General features: G+C 44.0%; 1 protein-coding gene across 1 annotated transcript; it reads left to right on the top strand.

The window, feature by feature from the left end:
- The first annotated feature begins 34 nt into the window (after window positions 1-34).
- LOC310742339 (uncharacterized protein) lies at window positions 35-16,255 on the top strand. The gene is made up of 9 exons (XM_083571674.1): window positions 35-128; window positions 842-873; window positions 4,727-4,996; window positions 8,958-9,031; window positions 9,141-9,185; window positions 10,171-10,296; window positions 11,687-11,731; window positions 12,801-13,061; window positions 15,103-16,255. Exons 4-9 carry the CDS (start codon window positions 8,975-8,977, stop codon window positions 15,637-15,639), a joined length of 1,071 nt encoding a protein of 356 aa, XP_083427800.1. The 5' UTR covers window positions 35-128; window positions 842-873; window positions 4,727-4,996; window positions 8,958-8,974; the 3' UTR covers window positions 15,640-16,255.
- The last annotated feature ends 4,928 nt before the right edge of the window (window positions 16,256-21,183 follow it).

Here is a 21,183-nt window from a genome sequence, read left to right as displayed (position 1 = left end):
TGTGTTCTTTGCTCAGCCTGTGTCAAATGTAAGTCTCTGACCTGCCGCAGGCTGCAAAGTTCCACTAGGATCTGGCTCATTCCTGACAAATTGATATCCAGAGCATTACCGCCTCACCTACCATGGAGGTATAGCATAGCCATTGTGGTGCATGCTCTAGTATCTCCCGCTTGGACTACTGCAATGTGATCTACATGGGGCTGCCTTTCCAGGTGACCCAGAAACTACAACTAATCCAGAATGTGGAAGCTGGCCTCGGCCTAGTATACCCGAAGGAGCGTCTCCACCCCCATTGTTCAGCCTGGACACTGAGGTCCAGCACCGAGGGCCTTCTGGCGGTTCCCTCACTGCGAGAAGTGAGGTTACAGGGAACCAGGCAGAGGGCCTTCTCGGTAGTGGCTCTCGCCCTGTGGAACGCCCTCCCATCAGATGTCAAAGAAATAAACAACTATCTGACTTTTAGAAGACATCTGAAGGCAGCCCTGTTTAGGGAAGTTTTTAATGACTGATATTTTATTGCTTTATTATTAATAATAATAATATTCTTTTGGGAGCCACCCAGAGTTGCTGGGGAAACTCAGCCAGATGGGCGGGGTATGAATGAATGAATGAATGAATGAATGAATTATTGTGGCACCATATTACAATTTCAGTGAGGGGTGTTTGGGGAGTGAATTAGAATTTCCATACAAAATTTTATGGGCTGGAGCCAGAAGTAGTCATGATTAAACCCATGGTTTTGTTAATCCTTTTTTGTAAAATGGTGTGTGTTTTTTCTGCGCTAGTATACCATAAATGTTTAAAGCTATTTCCTGTGTTTTGTCTCTTTGTCACACTGTAGCATGACCAGGGCTGGCACACCCATGAGGCAAGGTGAGTCAGCCACCTCAGGTGCCAGGAGCCACAGGGGGCAGCAGATTCGGCATCCAAGAAATATATTACCTGCCACTGCTGCCGGGACCAATTATGTAGGTGACCAGCTGAGGAACCAGGTTTGAGAGGGTTACGTTTATGGTTAGTACCTTCTCAATTATCCATTCAGTGGAGTTCATACACTTCTTCTTCACTTGGAAAGTTGACAGCATCAGCCTCCCTGGCCAGCATTTTGTTGGTTGTTGTTATTTGGAGGAACTTTTACAATATTTCATACGGCAGGGATGAATCATGCATTTGTAAATTGAGTATTATCAAGTAGGCTGCATAGTACGAGAGCAATTAAAAAATGAGCTATCTAATCAAAAGTTGAACAAATGCAAGTAAAGTCGCTTCTCATTCAGATGTTAGCAATGCATATTTAGCCCTTTTCCATTTCAAACCTTCATTAATACACATACGTTTTTCATTCCTATGTGAATTGGATCTGTTTCACTTAACAGGTTTAGGGATGGGGAGTGGCTTGGGAAGAAACCTGAGGGCCAGGGAGAGAGGCTTGGAGGGCCACATTTGGGCCCCCAGGCCTGAGACTCCCCACCCTTGTCCACGGTGTTCTGGATTATATGCCCCTGAAGAACTTCATCTTTAACATTTGCTGGTTGATGAAGAAATTCTAAACCCCATTTCAAGAAGGTAGTCAAATCCCAATGCTATAGCTGACAATCCTGACTCAGCAATTTGATGGACTGAGACTTGTTTCTGTAACAGGGATCCTTGGCTCTGCTTCTTTCCCAGCATGCCTTGCAGGCCACATTTTCTCCATCCTGTTCTATGTGCAGTTACAGGAGACCAGAGAACGGTCCCTTCCTACCTGAGAACAGTCTGTTCTCGTCTGTCCTCCTTAAAGTGAAAGTGAGAACATGTAATTCAATTGATAAACATGTTTCTTATTCCAGGCTTTCAATATTATTATTATTATTAGATGGGCCATTTGGGTGAGAGGATTTTAAAGGCTGCTTCTCTTTCTCATCTATCCACCCACTCACCCCCCCCCCAAAAAATCTCCATCACCTCCCCACTGCCAGCTAGATAGATTGCCAGCAATAGTGAAGGTTCTTCGTTTGCTTTTCACGTAAACTTCTATTTACTCCACACAGCCTGCTTTGCTTTGGAAAGCTGTGACCACAGAGACCTTATTTACATGTTGGCTGCCAAGTGGCATTTGAAACCCAAATTTTAATTTTCATTTCAAACTGGACTTTATTTTCGTTGCTTTCCTAGAAACTCAGCGACCACGTGTCTTTCAAATCCACCGATGTCTTCCCAACCCTGATTTTGAAGAAACTGGTTCTTCTACCAAACACATGTTCCCAGGCCCCCTCTTATTTTATCTTGTTTATGTCTGCCTAAACAAGGTAACCTCAATAAGGGGGTGGGAGAACTGTTGCAAAAGCAGGGCTGTCAATAAGAGCCCTCTGGTGGCTAGCTAGTCACTCTGCAGCTTCAAAATAAGGTACCAGTGAAATAAATGTCAAGAGGTCATGAAGAATCTTCGGACTGCATGACGCCTTAACCTAAAGTCTGCCGGTTGCATTGCAAATGGCACGGATGCACTGCAGTAGTTTGACACCATTGTGCCTTATGCCATTTCTTTTTTCTCACTCTTCACTAGAGGCAGGTGGACAAATTCAATTAAAAGCACATTTAAGGAGCAACCCACCAAATTCGCACTTTCGAAAACAAAACACAAAGCAAAACGCAGCCACAGTATGAAATTCACACATCTTTGAATTTTGCAATGCAGCTCTCCAGCTGAATAATGGGTACAGAAATGCAATATAACTGGAGTAAAGTGTATATAGGAATGCATTGGTGCAAAAAAAAAGCATGACATTCAGATATTTTGCTTTGCAAAAAAAATGTGTTTATTGCAGAAGCTACATACAAAATGTGTAAAATTCAATATATTCACCTTCTTCTTCTTCTTCTTCTTCTTCTTCTTCTTCTTCTTCTTCTTCTTCTTCTTCTTCTTCTTCTTCACATTTCATGTGCATTGCATGAAAAGGACCCCTAAAGATACTTGGGAGAATTTTTTATATATTTGGGAGTGGGGATTACCATGATATATATGAGGTGGTATATAAACTTTGCCACCTCTTCAAGCAGCAGCAGCAGCCTCCCTATTAGTTTATTAGTTTAGTAAAGTTTATATATTGCTTGATAAACAGAAGGATTTGCGCATCAAGGCCCCGTGACTACCCTGTTCCCTAAGGTGCGAATAACTAGACAACACACAGCATATTGGTTTTCGGGATCAAATAAGCCCACAATATTATTGGTTACAGATGTGGAGTTTGGCCATAGGCATTGTGGTAAGCAACAGCGCCTGTCACTCCTGCCCATCCACTGGGAATGTTTCTAAGGGCGAAGACAGCGGGGGAGCGGAGCACACTATGACCTACGTCAAATTGGGACATCCCCAAAGTGGAGGAGTGGCATGGCCCTAGCCCTCGCCTGGCCATCGGACAGGAGCCATTCCTCCCAGAGCCTTTTAAGAGGATACCCTTACCCAGTGAGAGCCAATGTGGTGTAGTGGTTAAGAGCGGTAGACTCGTAATCTGGTGAACCAGGTTCGCGTCTCCGCTCCTCCACATGCAGCTGCTGGGTGACCTTGGGCCAGTCACACTTCTCTGAAGTCTCTCAGCCCCACTCACCTCACAGAGTGTTTGTTGTGGGGGAGGAAGGGAAAGGAGAATGTTAGCTGCTTTGAGACTCCTTCGGGTAGTGATAAAGTGGGATATCAAATCCAAACTCCTCTTCTTCTTCTTCCATGGAGGTGTAGGCTACAACCTCCCCTCCAACCAAGACTTACCCAATGCCTATCCGCCTTACAAAGTTGTGACAATTGCTATGAGGTAGGCGAAAACCCAAATGGCGGTGCCAGTTAGCCAAGTGGGGAAAATTCCTGCACTTCCCCTGAAAATTAGGCTAATGACATTGTTCATAGCAAGATTGTACCATCCATGAAAAACCCTAATCTGAAGGAGAGAGGATGGGAGAACCAGCAAAGCAAAACAGAAAGACCCCGCAGGCCAGGCATTTAAACTTTTCCTGGACGTGATGCCAAGGGCCGCAATTGGTCCTGCGCCCAGTGGAATGCCCCCTAAGTACTGTCACCATTGGCCCATTTGGCAGCAGGAAGACAATCTGGCCTGTGATAGGCTGGTTTACTAGGGAAGCCCTCCCACAAAGCTGCCCGTCTATCCTGCCTTTTCCAAGTGATGGATCACTAGTAGTTACATAAAGTTATGGATCCCAAAGGAAGAACAGGAATAATGAGGACCAGTTGAATGTATATGAGCATTCTGGCAGATGAGGAAAGAAGGATCTGCTACCTTATAAGCCTGTACTAGTGATAGAGGTCAACCACATTGTAGGACAGGGGGCAAATATTGCAAAAGCTGGCGTTTCGCTTTCTTTCTTCCCCTTTCCAAGCTCCCTAAATATAAAATCTGTAAGAATTTGTTTCCATACAGATTAATTCTGAGCTGCCTCGTCATTTATGTTTCAGAGATGCTATTTGCACCCCACTGTTCCCTGTGGTTTGTGTGCAGCGCATATTCCCCCCACCCTCAGCTTCTAATGATTTGTTTTGAGATGAAGACGTTCCATGAAAAAAAAAACCTACCTCCCAATTTTATTTCTCCTTCCAACAAATGCCATGAAAAGTTCTTTGACCCTAAAGCCCTCTGGCTCAGGACTGAATGCTGGGCGTTGATCTGAAATGTCTGTTAATGGGATTGTACATAAGTAACGCTTTAACCATAGAGTAGTTTCTTGTTTGCTTTGAAAGCCACAAACCCCAGAAGGAAATGTAGGAGAACGGTGGGAGGACAGTGACAAGAAACCTCATGACCTCATCCTTTCCGCCTCGTGGGGATTGGTCGGCTCGTGTCTGGAAGAAGAGTTTAAATTCCAGAGGTCTGCAGACAGAAAAGCAACAGAACAGGAGGAGAACGATCACGCACCATCTGAGTGAATGATCCAAGGATTGCCTTGAGCTTCTCCATACAAACCAGCAGACCTCTGCCTCAGACTACACTTCGGACCCAGACAACGCAAGGTACCTGAGCCTTTTCCTTTTGCTTTACCTATTTTATTCAGTCTTCTTATATTTCCAGAAAGCTGAAAGCAGTGCAGCAGTACTTGATGGAGGCTTTAAGCTCCTCCAGCTTCAGTGGAAGAGAAAGAAAGACTTTTAGTGCACAGCTTTAAAAATAATTTACAACGCCTCTTTTGCCTGCACTAGGGAGAATGTTTAGGGATTCGGGGAGGAAGCGGTTTATGAAAGAGAGAGTATTGCTGAACAGAACCTGCCACTTAAAAACACAGATTTGTGAGTTGTACCCTTGCCAACTCCCAATGCCACACGCTTTTGGCACAAGATGTAGTTTTCATTCCAGCATCCCTGATGCTAAATTTATAATATTTGAAGTCTAGGGGTTTACACGCAGATAGTCAGTGTGAGTCAAAGGTTCGAGTGCTGGACTAGGAGTGTGCAGGATTCGAATCCTCGCTCAACCATGAAGTTCAATGGGTGACTTAGGACCAGTCACTGTTTGTTAGCCTAACCTACCTCACAGGGTTGTTGCGAGAATAACATGGGGGAAGAGGAGGATGAAAATATAACAAATAAGCTTGTCAGAAATTCAGATTCTGTGCTTTGGAAACTAGGGCTGCCAGCCAGCTGCTTTATGTTGGGGGGCAGGGTGGTCCTATGCCTTTTAACAGCCACCTAATGCACAGAACTAGGAGCTGAATATTCAGCCTACCATGCAGCTGTTAAAAGACAGAAGAGCCCTGTCAAGGAAAAACAGTTGGCAACCATAACTAACAATCTGTTTCCTTAGTCCCATATATGCAGGATGTGATTACTTGGTAATAGGGAAAATCACTCTGTATATGCTCAGTTATTATTTCATATGCATTGGGATCAGAGGCCTGGAGGGTCTGGGCTTGACTTTAACTCTGTCCAAGGAAGTTCTTTAACTTCTTGTACCATCAACTCACATGCAATTTCCAGTTAATTATCACTGTGCACCTAGCTAAAAGCCATCATATTACTCTTGCATTTAATCTCTGAAAAAGCACTCCTACTTTGCTCTGCAAGGGTTTTGCTCAAATACAGTTTGGTGCAATGTTCTCCCATCGATTTTCTCTCTTAGCACAAGTGCTCATTAACCTTGTGAGAGGAAGGGCAATGCATAGTGAAGTGTGCCAGCTTTCCCATCAGCCTGGTTGCTAATACCTAGCCTTCCGTCGTGATTCATCAATTTCTGATGTCCCCTGAGCCCTGATTCATCAGTTTTTCCCCCTGCAGTGCCACACTGAGCAATGCGATCCTTCCTGATTTGGAAATTTCAGCTTGTTCTTTCCAAATGCCTTTGAAGGAAGGATCAATTACAAAACCAACTTAGAATTAAAATTCTGCTTCAGGTTCCTATCCATATTAATGTGCAGCAGGGTCAGAGAAAGAGAGAAAATCTGTTGGCTGATGAGTTGGGACCCCCCATGGAAATTCTCTCTTCTAGAATTTTCCCTTTGGCTACGAGGCAGTGTTTTCCTCTTACATTTTTATCCTCCAACAATACTACGGCGCTCTGATGTCTGTGGAAATTTATAGAACTGGTGCATTAATCTGCATGGAGCGAATATCAGTAAATTCTATTGGATTGTAATATTCTTGAGCAAGACAGAGGTTTTTAAAATAAAATAGTGTATGTCCTTTTGCAGTCTGTAAGCTTTAAATCTCACAGAGTGCCTTGTGGGCTACTCTGGAATAAGTTAACTGAGAATTAGAATCATAGACTCACAGAATTGTAGAGTTGGAAGGGACCACAAGGATCATCTAGTCCAACCCCCTACAATCTGGAAATACTTTGCCCAACATGGCACTTGAACCCACAACTCTGAGATTAAGAGTCTCATACTCTACTGACTGAACTATGCTGAGGATGGTAGATCCATAGAAGTGGAAGTTACCAAGAGCCTACAGATTTAATCCCACATCTGACACTATTCAATAGCTATATGCAATCCAAACTGCAGTGTTCCACAGTTGCAAACAGTATTGAAAGGTTCTTCCAAAACAGCTCTTGATGCCTCGGGCAAATGAGTCAAGCCACATGTAAAAGGCAGGGTAGCAGAAGATGTAGTAACAATACAAATCTTTGTCAATATTGTGCTTGCTCTTGGTGTTTATTTCATTCATCGACTCCGGCTGCAATACTAAGCACAGATACTAGGGAGTAAATTCCATTGAATTTGAGTTCTGAGAATATGAATATAGGATCGCCCTGTTGGTTATTATATTATTTGTGAGCACTGTCAGCTCCTTGGTAGAATCTCAAAAAATTACCCTTTGTCAGGCAAATTTGCTAGATCTCAGAACCAGAAAGTGGGGGTTTGTTCCATTTTCTCTAACAATCAACTCCAAGAAACAGCAGCATCTAGGAAGTAAGTTTTGCGGTCTCCAGGGATGTTTGGTTTTTGGTTTGCAGGGAAGGCTTGGCAAAGACGCCCTTCCTAAGTAGTCCCTCTCCTCTGCATCACTGTTGCTCCTGCCCATTTGTTTAGTCCTGCCCCTTTGGACCCATTCTACATCACTGCCCAGAGGGACAGAGGAAGGATGCTCCTTGACTTTGCTCTCATCTCATGGCCCTTGCTTATAGACAATACAAGTAAACTGGTAGCAACAGCAAGAAGAAGTAGGGCCAGGAGGTTCTATGGCACTCTTCTGCAACCTGGTGCCCTCCAGATGTTTTGGACTACAAATCCCATCATCCCAGGCCATTGGACATGCTGGCAGGGGCTGATGGAAAGTGTAGTCCAAACGTTCTGGAGGCCCTCTGGTTAAGGAAGGCTGCGCTAGGGGTTGCTGGAGGGGCCTCTGCTGGGATATGGGCCTCAGCAGATGCCCAGTCATTACAACTCCCAATGTTGACTCGCAGCAATGGGCGTAGCCAGGATTTTTGTGGGGGGGGGGGCAGGACTTTTGCTTGGGGCGCAGAACCAACGTGATTGGTCCGTTAGTTAAGTATTTCTATTGTTTTACTTGATCTAGGGGGTGGGCCTTGCCCAAGTCCATGTTTGCAGCACCACATATACAGTAGATAGAGATTTTTCCCACTGCAGTCATGGCCTGGGATCAGACCATATCAAGAGCATCTTATCTGCAGAGGTCTTACGTTCAGTTCTTTCATCTCTCAGCCCAAACAAAGTGCTGAATTGAGAAGTCAATCTAATTCCCTTTTGTCTGATGTTGGGCAGCAGAAGGTCTCTTCTGTTGCTCGGATTAGCTTTGTCAAGTGATAGCATAAATACAGGGAAACCAATGGGAACTGATTCTGATTTGATACGGTATTTTCCTGGAATAATATTTGGAGGGGAAATATCATATCAGGGTGCAAAACCTAGAAGAAAGTTCTACAGGCAGAATGCTAGCCTCTTTGTTTATATAGCTTTCTGTGGTTACACACACAAAAACACGCAGACTGTGTGTGTGTGTGTGTGTGTGTGTGTGTGCGTGTGTGTGTGTAAAAATGTATTCTTCCATGAGAAAGGGAAATGTGAAAAAGCTGATTCACACATGCAAACTTACAGATGGGGGAGAAATTTAATTCAGTCCACATTTAAAGGTGAATCTACTTGATTCCCACTTTCCAAAACAATATGCAAAGTGAAACACGGAAATCCTTGGAAATTCTCCAGATTTTGCAGTGCAATTCTCTAGCCAAGTAATGCGTGCAAAGAAAACAAAATGCATATGCTTTCAATAAAGTTTGTAATATATTTTTTAAAAGATGCATATTAAAATAATATACAAATACATGAGCGAAAATATAGATAACGGGGAAATGTGTTTTGTAAAAATGAGTATATTGGGCAGAATTGTATTTTAGGCAAACATTCTATCTCCCTCTTGAAGTCTGAGATGGTACTATCCAAGAAGACTTATACCGTGTACTATTTCTGTGCATTTGGACTGGTCCTAAGAGAGAAGTGTTTGTTTTGTTTTTGAACAGTCAACTGCAAATCCATCATGATGAAGATTGCTGTGCTGTGCATGTGTCTCTTCGCCATCGCCTTGGCAGCTCCTGTAAGTACAATACAAATACAACAAATAAGCCATGAGAAGCACGTATTTCTGTAATGCAGAATAAGTGAATCGATACTGACTCTCTATTCCCCCGCATTTCTTTTCAAAGGTTGGCAAACACCATGGTGATTCAAAGAGTTCTGAAGATTATCATGTAAGTTCTTTCCCCCCATCATTTTAGCAGTCCATTCATTTTACTGTTGGATTTATTATATCAGCTCAGGATTAATTCCACGATTCTGAGATCCACACACCTATTACATAAGGCTGAGTCTCTTTTTCATGAATTCATGTGCCCCCTTTGAGAAGACAAGCGAAAACAATGACCTGCTTCCAAGTGGAGCATCTTCCATCCCCATAGCTGCTGTCCTACCCTCTCTTCCTGGGTAGTAAGCCCCACTGAACACAGCGAGAATTACTTCTGTTCTGAGTAAAGATGCAGAAGATTGAACAGTTAGTCACTTTTGTTGACTTTCCCGCACCTTCCTCAGAGCCTTAGCTGCGTTCATACCATATACAGTGGAACCTCGGGTTACATACGCTTCAGGTTACAGACTCCACTAACCTCAGGTTAAGAACTTTACCTCAGGAAATAGTACCTTGGTTAAGAACTTTACCTCAGGATGAGAACAGAAATCGTGCTTCTGCGGCGCGGCAGCAGCAGGAGGCCCCACTAGCTAAAGTGGTGCTTCAGGTTAAGAACAGTTTCAGGTTAAGAACAGACCTCCGGAACGAATTAAGTACTTAACCTGAGATACCACTGTATTTAAAGCACCCCCCAAAGGATCCTGGGAAGTGTAGTTTGTTAAGGATGCTGAGCATTGTACCTTTGTGAGGGGAAACCACAGTTCGGGGAGAGGAAGTGCTTTCAATGTATGGTGTATACAAGTTGAGGTAATCAGAACTGCGCACAGCCCTGATATGGCCAATACTGATTTCAAGATGGCACTAGCTGAATTATTTTCAATCATCCCTAACACTTCTGCAGTAGGATCTGAATTCTGCTAACTATTCCACCTTGTTCTCGCAGTTCTGGGGTGGGTATCCATTGACCAGGCCCTGGTTCCCCTTCTGCGTTAGCCAGTCTCTGTGATGTTGCACGTTGAATGCCAACGTTGTTGTTTTTTGTATTGTTAAAGGTTGCCAAGCATCATCATAAACACCACGCTCATGGGCATCACCACCATCACTCACATAGCCAGGAGCACAGCCAGGAGCATGTGAACAGCCACGAGTCTCAAGAGCATCAGGAGTCCTCCCAGCCGGTACGAAGCCTTTCTTCTCCATCAAGTTAAAGCTATCTCTAAAGAATCAAGATGTGGTTGTACCCAACTAAGTTCCACTCACATTGAAATCAATGGACCAAAATTTGGCCCGCCCATTAATTTCAATGGGTCCATTCTGAGTACGACCAACATATGATATAACCTATACTGTACCGAGCGGGATGCGGGTGGCGCTGTGGTCTAAACCACAGAGCCTAGGGCTTGCCGATCAGAAGGTCAGTGGTTCGAATCCCTGCTCCTGTTGTTTGGTCCCAGCTCCTGCCCACCTTGCAGGTCAAAAGCACATCAAGTGCAAGTAGATAAATAGGTACCACTCCAGCGGGAAGGTAAACGGCGTTTCCGTGTGCTGCTCTGGTTCGCCAGAAGCGACTTAGTCATGCTGGCCACATGACCCAGAAGCTGTCTGCGGACAAATGCTGGCTCCCTCGGACTATAGAGTGAGATGAGCGCACAACCCCAGAGTTGTCCGTGCCTGGACCTAACGGTCAGGGGTACCTTTACCTTTATACTGTACTGTAATGCCAAGAGGGGACAGTGGGGTTGAATCTAGAACCAGTACTCTTCTAATCATGTAGGTAGGCAACCATTCAGATAATTTGCTCTTGTTCTTGGTCCAAGAGAATTTCAGCAGAGATAATTTTCCACAGACCTTGCTGGATAAAATCCCAATCTAGCCGCAATTCTGTGCATACCTGCCTGGAAATAGGTTCAACTGAACTTAGTGGGACTTTATTCCAAGTAAAGATGCATAGGATCAATGTGGAAATCCCACTGGGCGTTAGTCATGACTAACTTTTAGCTTGCCTCGGACCCCATATTGGTTCCTAGATTTAATTTTTGGTCACTTTTCTATTCATTTTGTGTTTCTGGTTTGTCTTTTTTTTTTTACTTTCCAATTGAATCCAAACCCAAACACCTATCAATTGCTTGACCAGAAAGAGATCATAAGGAAATTCTTGCCGCCTCCATCCTCTTCTCAACAGAAGCCAACCAGATAGTTCTGGGAAGCCTCCAGGCAGTGCTTAAAGGCAATAGCTCTCCCTCTGTGCTTGTCCTCTGGCATTCTGAGCTTCCCTGCCTCTAAATCCATAGGTTCCAGTTAGCTGTCAAGGATAAGAGTCCTTTATAGACCTACCCTTCTTGCATTTGTCTAATCTTCTAAAGCTGTCTGAGCCACTGGTCATCACTGCATTGTGTAGCAGCAAATCCCATTAGTCAGTCATGCAATGCGCAGAGACGTTTTGTCTGTCCTAAAACTACTCATTTGACTTTTTTTTAATTCAGTGGGATCATGGTGTTTGTGTGTGTGTGTGTGTGTGTGTGTGTGTGTGTAAAACAAGCCTTCACAAAATAACTGTTTCATTTCCAGGCCTCTCTGTCTTCTGAAGAAAGCGATGAGATCACTGAGCAACAGGTAAATTTTCCTCCAACCATGTGCATCTTAGGTACGAAACCCCTGTGTCAGTGCTCCCACTAGGATTGTACAACAGGGATTAGGAGCCTATGGCTCTCCCCAGCATTGTTGGACTTCAACCCCTATCAAGCCAGCATGACCAATTGTCAGGGCTGATGGGAGCCACAGTCCAACCAAATTTTGGAAGGCTGCAGGCTCCCCATCCCTGCCGTAGAATATTGTTTCATCCATGTGCCTTTCACTTCCAACAGTAGAATATTGTTTCTTACATCCATGTGCCCTTCACTTCCATCCATCGCAGATCACTGTTTCCCCCAGTGCAGGAACCATAGGAGGGAGTTTACATGGCCTGGGGCAGGGGGCAGGAACCTGTATATTAGGAAACAGAGATGGAGTTTGTATTAGTGTTGCTAGACAAGGGCTGGAAAAGCCATCTGCAGAGGACACTCAGCAGACAGCATGGGTGCCTAACTAATTCTCCCCTCCACATACCACATGTTGTTGTTTAGTCGTTTAGTTGTGTCCGACTCTTCATGACCCCATGGACCAGAGCACGCCAGGCACTCCTGTCTTCTACTGCCTCCCGCAGTTTGGTCAAACTCATGCTGGTAGCTTCGAGAACACTGTCCAACCATCTCGTCCTCTGTTGTCCCCTTCTCCTTGTACCCTCAATCTTTCCCAACATCAGGGTCTTTTCCAGGGAGTCTTCTCTTCTCATGAGGTGGCCAAAGTATTGGAGCCTCTGCTTCATGATCTGTCCTTCCAGTGAGCACTCAGGGCTGATTTCCTTAAGAATGGAGAGGTTTGATCGTCTTGCAGTCCATGGGACTCTCAAGAGTCTCCTCCAGCACCATAATTCAAAAGCATCAATTCTTCGGCAATCAGCCTTCTTTATGGTCCAGCTCTCACTTCCATATATCACTACATACCTCCCAATATTTTCACCTCTTTCCCTCCCCCTAGGCTTGTGTTTGTGTTGTGCAGTCATCAGGCGCACCCAGGCCTATAAACATGTTTTGAGTGTTACATCTTCATCCTGTAATACTGAGTTGCTTCTCTTTCCTTGCAGACCCTTCTGGTGCCTCAAAGCGAGAGCAAGGAAGATGACGACGACCACAGTGATGTGGACGATGATGACCATGACGATTCGGATGAGTCGGATGAGTCACACGAAAACGGCGTCACAGATTCCCCTACCGAGGCTCCCTTTTCCTTGCCTGTCACTCCTGAGGTCTTTACTGGCAGAGGAGACGTACCTTACGGAATCAAGGCAAAAGTTGACCTGGTACATTATGAGGATTCCGTAAAGGCACACAAAAGATCTGGAAAGGTAAATGCTACAGGTGTACTGTAAGTAAAAAGAGCTAGGCAGCTGACCTCTTTAGAAATATATAATCCACCTGCCATTGTTACGGTTCACACATTTTTGCCAGCAGAATTCTTACTCTATGGCCGTCATGGTTTAATTCCCCTGGGGCAGCAATGCTATGGTACGTCTGGGTATTCTTTTCTAGAACCCTAAGCAACTCATTCTCCTTCCATTCATCTTCCCTAACCGCATAAGAGGAAGCAAATGTTCAGTTTTAAAAGTCCATCTGTCTCACAGAAGCTTCTGCGAGCCAGAGATATTCAAAACACTGGATATTTGAAAAGCATCGCTTGTGGTTGCTGTGAGGGTGCCAGTTGAAACAGGAAGCAAGATGTTGCAAAGAAGGCTTGGAAGGAAAAGTAGTAATGATCTTTTAGGAAACTCCCTGCCTAAAATAAAAATAATAAAAATCTGGTGGATAGACTTCACAAAAGTCCTAGCAATCCCAGCAAAGAAAAGCAAAATCTCTGGGATTCCCAGTCTTAAAATTTAGTTAACCAAGACATGTTTGTTTTGTTTGGAAGCATGAAAACTCCAGAAGAAAAAGAATTTTTGACGGATTCCCCAATAAAGAGTTCAATTAAAAATAAAACGTAAGGTCACTATAAAGTTTTCTGACCTACCTAGCCCTGTTCTATGCCACTATAACTATCTGGGCATAATAAATTTAGGTGTTGTAGTCTGGTGAAGGTAGTTTGGATTGTTGATTGTGTCTATTTATTTATTTTTAAACACTGATTTTATTTTATAATGTAGTTTATTCTTTATTAGGAAGCCACCCTGGGTACTCCGGGGTAGAAGCAACAAACTGAACTGCTAAGAATGTTCTGCTAGAGATTCCTAGGTGTGTGTTCTCCTAGGGAAGAGGAGCAATTTGTTCAATTTTCACAGCAGATTTTCTGGTGCAGTTTTGGCACACAAAATGTGCGCATACAATATGTATTATAACATAAAACCTGCACACAGAAATGCATATATATTTCAAATGAGAGGACTGAAAAGCACATATTTTATCTTCTTAAAAGTGTGGGGAGGGGGGTTACATAAAAAGCACATACAAAAATATGTACAATTTATATGTGGACCTTTCATGCATTCTTTCAAAAAATGAGAACTGAAAGGGACAGACCTTTGCCTGAGCACCAGAGGCACTGATAACTGTATACACATCATACATCAAATGCATACAGCCCCTTCCACAAAGAATCATGGGAACTTTAATTTATCCCTCACAGAGCTACCAATATTCTTTGCGACTCAGTCGTGGAGGTGATTGAGATTTATTGTCTTCTGTTAGAGGACAAGGATTCAGAGTTCACACTAAGGGTGGCCAAATTTTGCGTAGCTGCCATAAAACTCAGGGAACAAGCTGTGCAACTACAAAGACTAAGACCTCAGATGCAAACTCTAGATAATATTTTAGAGATTACGACCTAAACCACCTTTCCAACGGCTGCCATATTCGTATTGTTTATTATTATATTTGATTGTTAATCCAAATTTAATTCTATGCTTGTCTAGTATGGTATGTAAAACTCGTCTGGGACCATAATAAAATTTGTGTGTGTGTATATATATATATATATATATATATATATATATATATATATATATAATATTCCTTGCGGAGGGGTGCTTTAAAGGCGTGGTGAGTATGCAGCCAGAAACAGGGTGAAATTAGGCTGCATTGTCCATTCCTACAGCTTCCTAAAGAAAGAGGATGACTGCCAAACCTGTTTAAGGCTGCACACATACCTGAGAGTAAAGTCCCTGTGAATGTCATGGGGTTTACTTCCAAGTAGGCATAGCATTGTAGCCAATGTTTGTCCTACTCAGAGTCGTCCCATTGAAATTAATAGACATGGCTAACTTGGGTTCGTTCAGTGGGTCTGCTATGAGTAAAACGTAGTTGGAGACGACAGTTGTTCTGTTAGTCAACACTGTAGCTATCCCTCCTGTTTCTGGGTGGCCATTTATTGTCTTCCATTTGTGGGCCTTGCAGTTTGATTCGCGTGATGTTTCGGATGACGTGGACAGCACCCCAGACGTGGAGAGCCGCGAATCCCATTCCGCCAAGTCACATTCTCTCGAAAGCCACGACACAAGCCTTGAAAGTGATGACGCAAGTCACCTGAGAGACAGCCAAGAGGTCCACGATAAAAGCACGGAGAACGACAGCCGCCAGAAACTTGAGAGCGCTGAGGAACCCCATGATGACAGTGACCACGATGACAGCCATGTATCCATGGAAAACCATGACAGCAGAGAGTATAAGAAGGCCCTCAGTGGGGTACTCCAAGAGGTACATCATGACCATGATGCTGACAGTGTCAGCAACCAAACTTTCGAAAGCGCTGAGGATCACCGCAGTGCTGAGGATCACCGCAGCGCTGAGGACCACCACCACAGTGCTGAGGATCACCACCACAGCACTGAAGATCATGACCTCAGCACTGAAGATCACCACCACAGCACTGAGGATCATCACCACAGCGCTGAGGACCACCACAGCATTGAGGACAATGAGGTCACCCTCTAAGTGGATAAACAGGCAGGCTCCTGTCTCCACACCTATCTAAGAGCACTCCCCAGATTTTTCGCATGTGTGGGTGCAGCTAGGATTGGAGCCCAAATTCATAACAGGTGGCTTTTTCTGGGAATTTTTTTTTAATTTGTTTTGCTGAGTGTGTGAAGGAGAGAAGTGTGAGAAAGGCAATGCAATTTCTACTTGAATGTTTGCTCCCAATTCTATGCATATCACACGTTTGATTTCAGCAATCACAGCAGTTATCGGCAGCAGTATTAACCAGGCAAATGCAGAGCCTGATCCAACACATGTTTACTTGGAAGTAAGTCCCACTGATTTTGGTGCATGCTTACTGCTAGGTAAATATGCTGAGGATGTCAACCTTAAATGTACAGTACTAGCTGTCCTGTCCATTATAGAACTGTAAGCCCTTCTTGCTGCATATTTTTCCTGCTCTGTCTCATAGGGGGTTGTGATGGAGGAGAGAGAGAGAAAGAGAGAGAGAGAGAAATCTAGCTTTACAATCAGAGTGAATGTTGCATCTCATGATACTGTAGTACCAAAGGATTTACTGTTGCAATGTATATTTTGTTGACAATTGTGAATTAAATAAAAAGACAAAACCTTATATGCCTAGGACTCAGCATGTGTTCTTATCATAGGAATACCTTGGTTTTCGAACAGCTTAGTTCTCGAACATTTTGGCTCCCGAACGCCGCAAACCTGGAAGTGACTGTTCCGGTTTGTGAACTATTTTTGGAAGTCAAATGTCCGACGGGGCTTCCACAGCTTCTGATTGGCCGCGCTTTGGTTTCCAAACGTTTTGGAAGTTGAACGGACTTCCGGAACGGATTCCGTTCGACTTCCAAGATATGACTGTATAGGAAGTTGCCTTCTGCCATTGGTTCATCTAGCTCAGTATTGTGTACACTGAGTGTAGATGCTTTCCGGATATCAGACTGAGGTCTCTCCCAGCCCTACCTAGAGATACCAGGGATTGAACCTGAGATCTTCTGCCAGCAAAGCAGATACTCTGACGCTGAGCTATATGCTAAGAGACCAGTGTGGTCTTCTCACCAGACCTCCTGTGTTGGTTCCATCTTTTAAAATTACTTGCAGAACTCTTCTGTACTGCCAACATTAAGTATGTACAAAAACAAGGTATGATGGGAAAGGATAGTGTGTAAATAGAAACATGGAAAATGCATAAATTAAAGCAAAAAACAGTAACGGATCTTCAGTCCCACACCATAACAGAAGCTGCATCTACACTGACTTTTTTACCGTTATTAGAACGATATTAAATATATCTTTCTTAAACATCACAGGGCATACTGTTAAAACAAAAATGTTCCTTACCTGTTTCCTCCGTAACAACGCAGTTTCCCTGGTTGCTCTGCAGCGCCGTCTGGTGTCACATTTTAATAACGTATTATTAATGCTACAGGCAAAACATAGTATGTCCAAATACATTGTGATAACCATTCCTTAACTCTTCCTTAAAGTTATAAACCATGAATGTAGATCCACCCATAGCCTAGTTTTAAAGAAAACACGTTTTGAAATCAACAATTAAATCTCCAAAGACCATTCAGTACACTAATTTCTACTCTAATTGCTTCAGGCAAACAAACATTATTTTCTTACTTTGGCTATGTCATTCATCCAAGGGGGCAAGGGGGCATACATGCATGGATTTCCATTCTGCCCATCATCATAGCAACAACCCTGTAAGGAAGACAAGAGTGAGCAACAGACCTAAGGTCACCAAGTGAGCTTCTCAGCTGAGCTTGGAAATCAAGAGTCTAAAAAACAACAACGAGGGTCTAAAAGGCTATAGACGAATGGCTAACCTGGCTTGGACAGTTCATATTCAATTTATATACTTCTGATATGAACTAAGCATGGACTCTAGAATGCACATAAACACATGAAGCTTCTGTAACTCTGTTGACCAACTCATTTTGGTATGAGGAAATTGGTTATGGATAAATCATTGGTTTAAAGTAGTGTTTGGCTGAAGTTCACACACATACTTTCACCAGGACATTCATGTAGTTGCGAAAGAGGGGCAATTTCTCCAACTTTCAAGTGGAAGGTGAATTCTTTTAACTTTTGAGAGTGGGGACTTACCACTATCACCATTGCATCAATACCCCACCCTTTATCCAAAAAAGGCTTTCAGAGCAGCTTACAAAGCTCAGTATTAAGACGGCCCTCAGGCTTACATTCTAAAAAGGCACAAGGAAAAAAGAAATGGAAGGGAGGAGGACAAGGCAACCTCAGTTGCACGTTCTTAAGTCACAGTTCTAACAGCCAAGTTAAGAGCAGCAACTCCTCACCAATGCCAGTGGTCATTCTGGGTGTCTTGCCAGTGTGGTGTAGTGGTTAAGAGCGGTAGACTCGTAATCTGGTGAACCGGGTTCGCGTCTCCGCTCCTCCACATGCAGCTGCTGGGTGACCTTGGGCCAGTCACACTTCTTTGAAGTCTCTCAGCCCCACTCACCTTACAGAGTGTTTGTTGTGGGGGAGGAAGGGAAAGGAGGATGTTAGCCGCTTTGAGACTCCTTTGGGTAGTGATAAAGTGGGATATCAAATCCAAACTCTTCTTCTTCGATAAAGAGTGGTTCCCACTTGAAAGGTTCCACCCGCCTCCAGAGCAGATCCAGGAGCAACATCCAAGCCCAAGAGGACAGGACAGCTCTTGTCTCACACAACTGACTTGAGGTGGCTTGGAGTGAGCGCAGCACTGCAATTGTCAGCCAGCCTTGTGTCCTGTGCAATGGGGAAATGTCACTTTGCGGCACCATTCCCCTTCGGCTATTGTACAGGGAACAATGTGGTGCTGATTGCAGCTCCACAGCAGTTGTTACCCACCAAACGAAATGAAATCCACCTTCTGCCTCTCAAAATGCCTCTGCAATTCAGCAGCCCTGTGCCAGCCCTGTAGCCTGTGAAATTACAGAACAAAAATCGCTCAAATACTCCAGCTAATTGAACTAATGTCAAACCTGGGAATGCAGCAAGCCCCACCTAGTGGGGAAAGCCAGGAATGGGCTTGAAAGTGATATTCTGCGCTGTTGACTTCAAACTTGTATACAGGTGACTCCCCACTTACGCAGGGGTTATGTTCTGGGCATGAAATCCTGTAAAGCGGGGAGCAGCCTTTAAACGCCCTCTCTGCTGCTTTCTCTTCAATCCATACCAAACGTACTGTATCCAAAAATATCCACAACTAGAATATCTCTATATATATGGTGTGTGTTGCTTTGTCGATTTTGTGGTAAAATGCTCCCTGGCCCATTTTGCAAGTACAATCTGTACTCCTTAAGCTCATCTGAGAGCTAAGCCGACGGGGGAACAAGTTTGGCAAATCAGTCTCTATATTTAGATACATGTGAGGGAGAGACTTAATATAGATGTGAGAGCTTTTTAAAGATTCCTTTACTTCCCCCTCCCTGCCACTGAGTTAAAAATTAAAGTGCGTAAACCCAGATGTTCTTCTGATCAGTTTTCCACCTGCATCAGATGGGGAAATGAGAAGGGACTGTGGCTCAGTGGCCAACTTCAGAAGATGGCTTTTCAGGGCTACAGCAGTGGAGGAAGTGTTTAAATTCAACCTCTCACCTCCTGTAGGCCTAATAATCATTACACACACTACCCAAACTGATGCTATGTCTTTATTTTTTAAAAACCCTGCACTATAGGAACATTGGTCAGTGCAGTTCAGTGCTGTCTATTCTGACTGGCAGAGAATCTCCAGGATTTCAGATGGGGTCTGTCCCAGGTCCAGCCCTACCTAGAGATGATGGGGATTGGAACTAGGACTTTCTGCAGCATGAAAAGCAGATGCTCTACCATGGAGCTATGGACCCTTGCCCTCAGCTAAATGGCCTTCCAAACATTAAAGTCAAAGACACTTTTTTTGCCTTCAGCATCTCACCTAGTATGGAACTCTGTCATTATGCCTCGATCTATATTATATTATGGGACGAAGGTGGCGCTGTGGGTTAAACCACAGAGCCTAGGACTTACCGATCAGAAGGTTGGCGGTTCGAACCCCATAGTCATCGTCATCATCATAATCTCATCATCATTTTATTTGTATACCTTTGACTGGACTTAATCATCCAGGGGTTCTTTACCTTTTACCTTTACCTAGGTATAATAGAGGGACATGGGTGGTGCTGTGGTCTAAACCACAGAGCCTAGGACTTGCCAATTGGAAGGTCGGTGGTTCGAATCCCCGCGGCGGGGTGAGCTCCTGTCTTTCTGTCCCAGCTCCTGCCAACCTAGCAGTTTGAAAGCACGTCAAAGTGCAAGTAGATAAATAGGTACCGCTCTGGCAGGAAGGTAAACGGCATTTCCGTGCGCTGCTCTGGTTCTCCAGAAGCGACTTAGTCATGCTGGCCACATGACCTGGAAGCTGTACACTGGCTCCCTCGGCCAGTAAAGCAAGATGAGCGCCGCAACCCCAGAGTCGGTCACGACTGGACCTAATGGTCAGGGGTCCCTTTACCTTTATATTATATTAGCAGGGAGTGCCTGGCACTGCCCGGGAATTTGTAGAAACCAAAAGCACTTTGTGACTTTTTACATGGATAGTGTAATATCTCAAGAGGCAGCCTCACCTATGGCCAAAAAAGATAGGCGAAGTCAGACCAAAGGCACATTTCAGTCTGCCATCTTGATTTAAAATGGCGGTGGGTTTCCAAATGTTTAAAACGACCACACACACCAACTCAGGAACCCCCATGCTGAGCTTGGCGAGAGGTGGCCAAACCTATGGACAGCAGATGGGCAGATGGACAAACCACTTTTCAATATATATATATTAGATGAGCCATTGTACCAAGTTATATGAGAGCTATAGAGACAACAGGATCAATTGAATCTTTCACTCAGCCATGATGCTTACAAGCGGACCTTAAGACTATTGCCATCTCTCAGTCCCTCCTACCTTACAGGGTTGTTGTGAAAAAATGAGGAAAGAAAAGACTATTGTATGCCACAATGAGATGCCCTGAAGAAGTGTGGGGTTTTTTTTTTTTAATGTAATCAGTACACTGTGAATACATTGCACTACACTGTACAGCCCTCTTATTTCATCCTCCATATGGGATCCAAAATCCGTCCTCCCTTTTCTGCACCGAAACCAAATGCCAATGAATGATTACCTTGTCCTTTTAATGAACCACTCATGCGCACAGAAAGAAGCACACCAAACATATCTTCATCCATGAGAAATCTAAGAGCAATTAATCTCTGAAGAGAGAACTGTTTTTCCTCTTCCACACAGTTTGCAAAAGACAACATGCCCCTCACAATCTCCTACATGGGCTGAATGAAATACTCTGTGCCCCTTAAATCCTCCCACCCGAGACGAAAAAACGAGCACTGAACACAAATGCTTGATCATGATAAGGAACACTTCAACCAGTAGCTTTTGTCTGTTCTGAAAGTCATTGAATGGGGAGGGGGAGAGATGTGGTGATAAGAAAGCTAATGGTCTCCCCCCCTTTCGACTTCATGGGTGACAACTGGTGGGTTGATTTC

This window comes from Podarcis filfolensis (assembly GCF_964270895.1).
Source record: "Podarcis filfolensis genome assembly, chromosome: 9".
NCBI lineage: Eukaryota > Metazoa > Chordata > Lepidosauria > Squamata > Lacertidae > Podarcis > Podarcis filfolensis.
This window is presented reverse-complemented; position numbering and strand designations above follow the sequence as displayed.

Coding starts and splice junctions, on each gene's coding strand:
- LOC310742339 (XM_083571674.1), top strand. CDS start 8,975: ATGATGAAGATTGCTGTGCTGTGCATGTGTCTCTTCGCCATCGCCTTG. Junction 10,297..11,686: donor ATCAGGAGTCCTCCCAGCCG/GTACGAAGCCTT, acceptor TTTCATTTCCAG/GCCTCTCTGTCTTCTGAAGA. Junction 13,062..15,102: donor CACACAAAAGATCTGGAAAG/GTAAATGCTACA, acceptor TGGGCCTTGCAG/TTTGATTCGCGTGATGTTTC.